The 4,649-nt window shown below is 51.8% G+C and overlaps 2 protein-coding genes across 2 annotated transcripts; one reads left to right on the top strand and one right to left on the bottom strand.

The window, feature by feature from the left end:
* Positions 1 to 27: 27 nt before the first annotated feature.
* BO72DRAFT_454186 (uncharacterized protein) lies at positions 28 to 868 on the bottom strand. The gene has a single exon (XM_040946167.1). It carries the CDS (start codon positions 378 to 380, stop codon positions 225 to 227), a length of 156 nt encoding a protein of 51 aa, XP_040794855.1. The 5' UTR covers positions 381 to 868; the 3' UTR covers positions 28 to 224.
* Positions 869 to 4,256: 3,388 nt separating this feature from the next.
* Positions 4,257 to 4,565, top strand: BO72DRAFT_502464 (uncharacterized protein; the record flags this gene model as incomplete). Its single annotated transcript, XM_040949069.1, has 2 exons — positions 4,257 to 4,455; positions 4,504 to 4,565. The coding sequence occupies 2 exons, from the start codon at positions 4,257 to 4,259 to the stop codon at positions 4,563 to 4,565; spliced, it is 261 nt and encodes an 86-aa protein (XP_040794854.1).
* Between the last annotated feature and the right edge of the window lie 84 nt (positions 4,566 to 4,649).

Below are 4,649 nucleotides of genomic sequence, written 5' to 3'. Positions count from 1 at the left end.
CTTCTTGCCCCCAATACTTTTGTCAATCTGCAGGATGGTGACAAAAAAAACCGGTACCTAGCTCAGGCCAGGCTCCCTCCCTAAGCTTCCCTCGGCGTCTGCCTGCGCCACCCATGCAGTTAGTTTCATAGTATGCTCTGTGTATCCACGGTTGGATCCGGTAGTCTTGGGTCTTGCGCAGGTGGATCTTCGGTAGTGGTAGTACTCACAATTGGGGTCCGGGTCTAAGGGCCACCATGCTCAGGGCAGTTGTAGCCCTCCCGGCGCCGGATCTGCGTTCGCACTCCGGTGCACGAGGTGCCTCGCTTTGCGCAGAAGACCACATCGCCTTCCGCAACGGTGCAGCCGCAGTCGAACTTGAGGTAATACTGGGAGCACATCTTGAATGATTGGGTCTTGAGGGTGGTGGTCTGGGTATGGAAATAGACGCAGATGGTGAGCGGAGAAGATGCAGTGACGAACAGCAGGCAAGATTGACTTGTGATAGTGGCAGAGGGCTCAAACGGGTTTCGAGATTGAGTGGAGAAGGAGGCTTAAGAGCTCAGAGGAAGTGCTGATTTGAGTCGCGGAGAGGAAAGCTGATGTTGCCGATGAAATTGAATCTCTGGCCGGGTTGTGCAGGGCCTTAAATAAAAAAATCTCGCGGTTTGATGGACGCAGACTTCCAAAATCTCCAAGTGATAAAGAATGACTGCGGTCGACTGTGCCGCAACAAGCCTTTCTACGCCAACTGATCAAGATGGCCCAGCAACTGTGACCCAAGCTGCGAACTTTCAAAAGAAATCGAAACTGAAATAATAATAACAATAATAATAATGATAAGAATAATAATTATAATAATTCCAATGACACTCTCAGTTGATCATGCGAGAGGGGGAAATTAAAATTGAAAACAATGAAAGAAATAAGAAATAGGAAAAAGAAACATGTCGAGACGCTAGAAGTGTGGTAGAAAAGAAGTAAGAAGAAGGTTAGTTAGCAAGGAACGAGAAACTACACTACGCATGCATGTTCCTTTGCTTTTTTTCCCTTCTTCTCGCTTTTTCTCCTCTGTCTTGCTCGCATTTCCCTTTTCGTGTATTGTGTCTTTCAAGGTCTCACTTTGCCATTGAGTGACGCTCTTTCTGGATCAGATGAGAGTCTGTGCCGTAAACAGTTGGCGATTCGGTCTACATCACATCCGCAATCCACTCGTAGAGCGGGCCTGCAATTGATACTCTCCGGATTCTGCCAGTGACTACACCACCACTACCATACCCTCGATAATTGGCGGTTATGCAGATTATTCTTGAGTTAACAGCCACCTGAGGTCAGCCTGGGGGGCATCCTTTCCCCATTGAAGGAAATGAACGAATGTGACTAACAAAGGTCATGCATGAAGCCGGAAATCATTGGAAAACCCTTGTCGTAGGGAATATTAAACTTCCGCAGCTGCATCGAGGGAAGTTGACATCATCTTCACAATTACGATACCCCTGCAGCAGGGAAGGTCGGTCACATATGCAGATGGAAGGCCAACCAGATCAACGATCAAATCAGCTTGCGTCAACGATCCAACAGTTCTGTATATGTATGGGGTCATGCCGCAACTCGGGCAGAGCTCGAAACGGAGCATCTGACGCACGTCATGCTGCAGGTTGAGGAGCCTGTCATCCACAAAGTGCGTTCAGCAACGCAGGTCACTGTCTATCATGTGTTCGGGAGGCCTGGGTAACTGGGGGAGAGGGGAAGCAAGGATGACATCGTAGAGCAAGCCAATATGATCGCACCGATATCAAGGTTCAGTAATCCCCCACCTGCCGGTCTTGGTGGACACTTAGACGGTGCTCGGCCGGAAGGCTGCGTGGTAATAGTTGATCGATGAGCCACCTGCTCCTGTCAGGGGTTGGCGCAGTTCCTGGGCACGCTTTCTGACCCACGTTCAGACCACAAATATCTAACAGATCCACAAGGCATATCAGAGAATCCTGGGGACAAGTAGCGGAAGCTAAGGCGACGAATCTGCATGAGCCACTCCGTCATCACAGGTAACTGAAGGCCCTTGCTTTCCAGTCGACCAATGTATGACACCCAGAACCTTGACGCGGTTGGTGATATCAATGGCTAAGCGAGACTCCGGGCATTTCACCGTTTTCTTTCACTTCTGGTTTCCTCTCCTGTGTCCGAGGAATATCATTAAGGTTCTCCCACCTGCCTGCCGATGGTAGGTTAGCACAAGAACCGACGAGCGCTTTGAGTCTACGTTGAGCGTATCCATTTCATAGCTCCGTCTGATTCGTGATGTTGGTGTGATTCAAAGCCAGTCGATCGATCAATGCGCACCTGGGAATTTGAGCAGTGCCACGCACCCTCCACCTATCGATTTTGCGTTGTCACCACAGCCAGCAGCTAGGCCAGACAATTAACACTTGGGGCTGAGACCTGACTTTTGTGTGTGCCGGCACAGCAGTCGCAGGTACATTGGAAGCTCAAGGAGCAGAGCAGCAGCTCTGGGGGGAGTTCTCTGCATGTCTTATTGTGCTTTCAACCGCCGAGGGTCCGCGCCACTTCAGGCGATACGGCGTAGGACCTGGGGGCGCTAAAACGGGGACGGCCGATGGGCCTTGGGTGGAGGGCACGGCCTCCTCTAGCCGCCGTTGGCTCCCGACCTCAGCAACGTTCGTACTGGAAAGGCAGACTGAGAAACTGACTGAACTTTCTCTGAAATATGGTGCTGCATCTCTTCAGCTTACTCCCAATCGCCGCAATTCTCGCAGGTGGTTCAGACCACGTGACTGTTGGGGTTGTTACTTGAGCCGCCTGCCAATTCCTTTGGGTTTCGTCACATCTGCGCCCCTGCAGCTGGGCGGTGCTGGTCCTATTTCAACTCCAAGGGTTGCTCCTCCAATGTTTTTTTGAAGGGGGTGGGGGGGGGGGGGGTCAGTCGAACTACTATCTGTCCATCGTGCCTCTGGCCAAAAGGTCTGGCCACGGATTGTCGCAGTGTCTCAATGGAGAACTAAGACAACCTGATGGCCTGGCCTCCATTCTTCGAACTGGCTTGGGAAACTCCGCGGAACCTTCGATTGCCGGCAAGGGATGGAAAATAGTGCACGGGATCGCAGCTCGCTTATCTTCCCGAATGCAAGCCCGATCGAGGCGATGGGAGAATGTGGAGTGGACGGGAAATGAAAGGAGAGGGAATGTGTGCGTGTGTGAGTGAGCGAGTGGTTCTAGAAGGTGGCGAGGCGAACTGGAAGCAGAAGAAGAAGAAGAAGAAGAAGAAGAAAAAGAAGACTGAAGCAGAAGCAACACAGGGGTTAGTCATGTGGTCTGAAGGAATCCCAAAGGGGCAAGACCACATCTTCTCCTACCTTCGTCTACTCGCCTACTCACCTACTCAGTCAGTATCGTCATTTTTTATCTTCTTGGCTTGTGAACCACTGATCTACTAATCTCCTCTTGTCACCAGAATGTTGTCACGGGACCCTCGATAGTGTCTTGGCTGTCCACTATCTACAGTCTTGGTTGCTGATCATCCGAGGCTGAGATCCCTGAGCTGTCCTTTTGCGAAACATTTCCCCCTTCGTCTACGCCTATAATCTCCATCGATCCTCGCGGTTTGTCCAACCAGAACTCTCGGCAGAGACAGCGTGTTCGATTTTACGGGTCTTAACTTTGGCCCTAGTGGATTGGCAAGGAAGGGGGAGGGGAGAAAAGATGGAGATGACGTTCTTTCTGCCCCTCCATGGGTTAATTCTATTCCACACCTCCACACCTCCTCCACACCACACCCTCTCTCCACTGGCATCGTCGGCACATGTGAAGCTCTCTCCCCAAACATGATGCATTACGAATCAGCACCACCAGCACCACCATCACTCATATACCCACCCTGTCCCCGGCTCCCCCGGCTCCCCCTCGGATAGGAGTGGGAATGTCGTTATCGCGCCCAAAGGCTGCAATCATGCAGGCAGGTGGGCTAGTCGGAAATCTGCTGCTTGATCGACATGTTTGCTCCGAGCTCCCCCTCCTTCACGCCTTCCCATTCTATACTATAAAAGGGTCTCACAAAACCCAGTCTGAAGAAGCGTTTCCCCCCAAACTTCAGAGCTCTCTCCTCTCTACTCAATATCTACTGAATCTCTTTCACAAGACATCGTCTCTGGATAAGTAGTCTAGCATAATTGTCACCAAAATTCTACCACCATCCATCCTCCTCAAATCGAAACACCTTACGCTCCCAATCTCATCACCATCCATCAACCATCATCAACATGTACACCGAGACTACCTCCTCCCGCTTCCTCGTTCTGGCCCCTATCCACAACGGCCCCCTCACGGCTACAACGGCCCAACACCCTCGTGAGCGCTCCAGCAGCCAGTCCTCCACGACCAGCAACGATTCGTCGCGTCGTCCGGGCATTGCCCGCCTTCCCAGTGGCTTCCTCTATCTCGGCCACGATGGCTCCAACAGTGCCCCTCTCGCTTGAGAAAGTGCGGGCTCGGTTACGTTTGCTTTAGCCCCTTCATCATATCAAACGAGTCGCGCTGGACACGAATCGCCGCCCCTGACGAGGATGTAACTCAGAGGTTCCTTACTTGATGGGAGGGAGAAGGGTGGGGTGAAAGGACGGCCTCGCTATCATGCTACACTACTTACTTTCCCC

Source organism: Aspergillus fijiensis, assembly GCF_003184825.1.
Source record: "Aspergillus fijiensis CBS 313.89 unplaced genomic scaffold BO72scaffold_132, whole genome shotgun sequence".
NCBI lineage: Eukaryota > Fungi > Ascomycota > Eurotiomycetes > Eurotiales > Aspergillaceae > Aspergillus > Aspergillus fijiensis.
The sequence above is the reverse complement of the archived record's forward strand: the minus strand, read 5'-3'. Positions and strand labels throughout refer to the sequence as shown.

Bases quoted from the DNA above. Each gene is read 5' to 3' on its own strand.
- BO72DRAFT_454186 (XM_040946167.1), bottom strand. From the start codon at position 380: ATGTGCTCCCAGTATTACCTCAAGTTCGACTGCGGCTGCACCGTTGCG.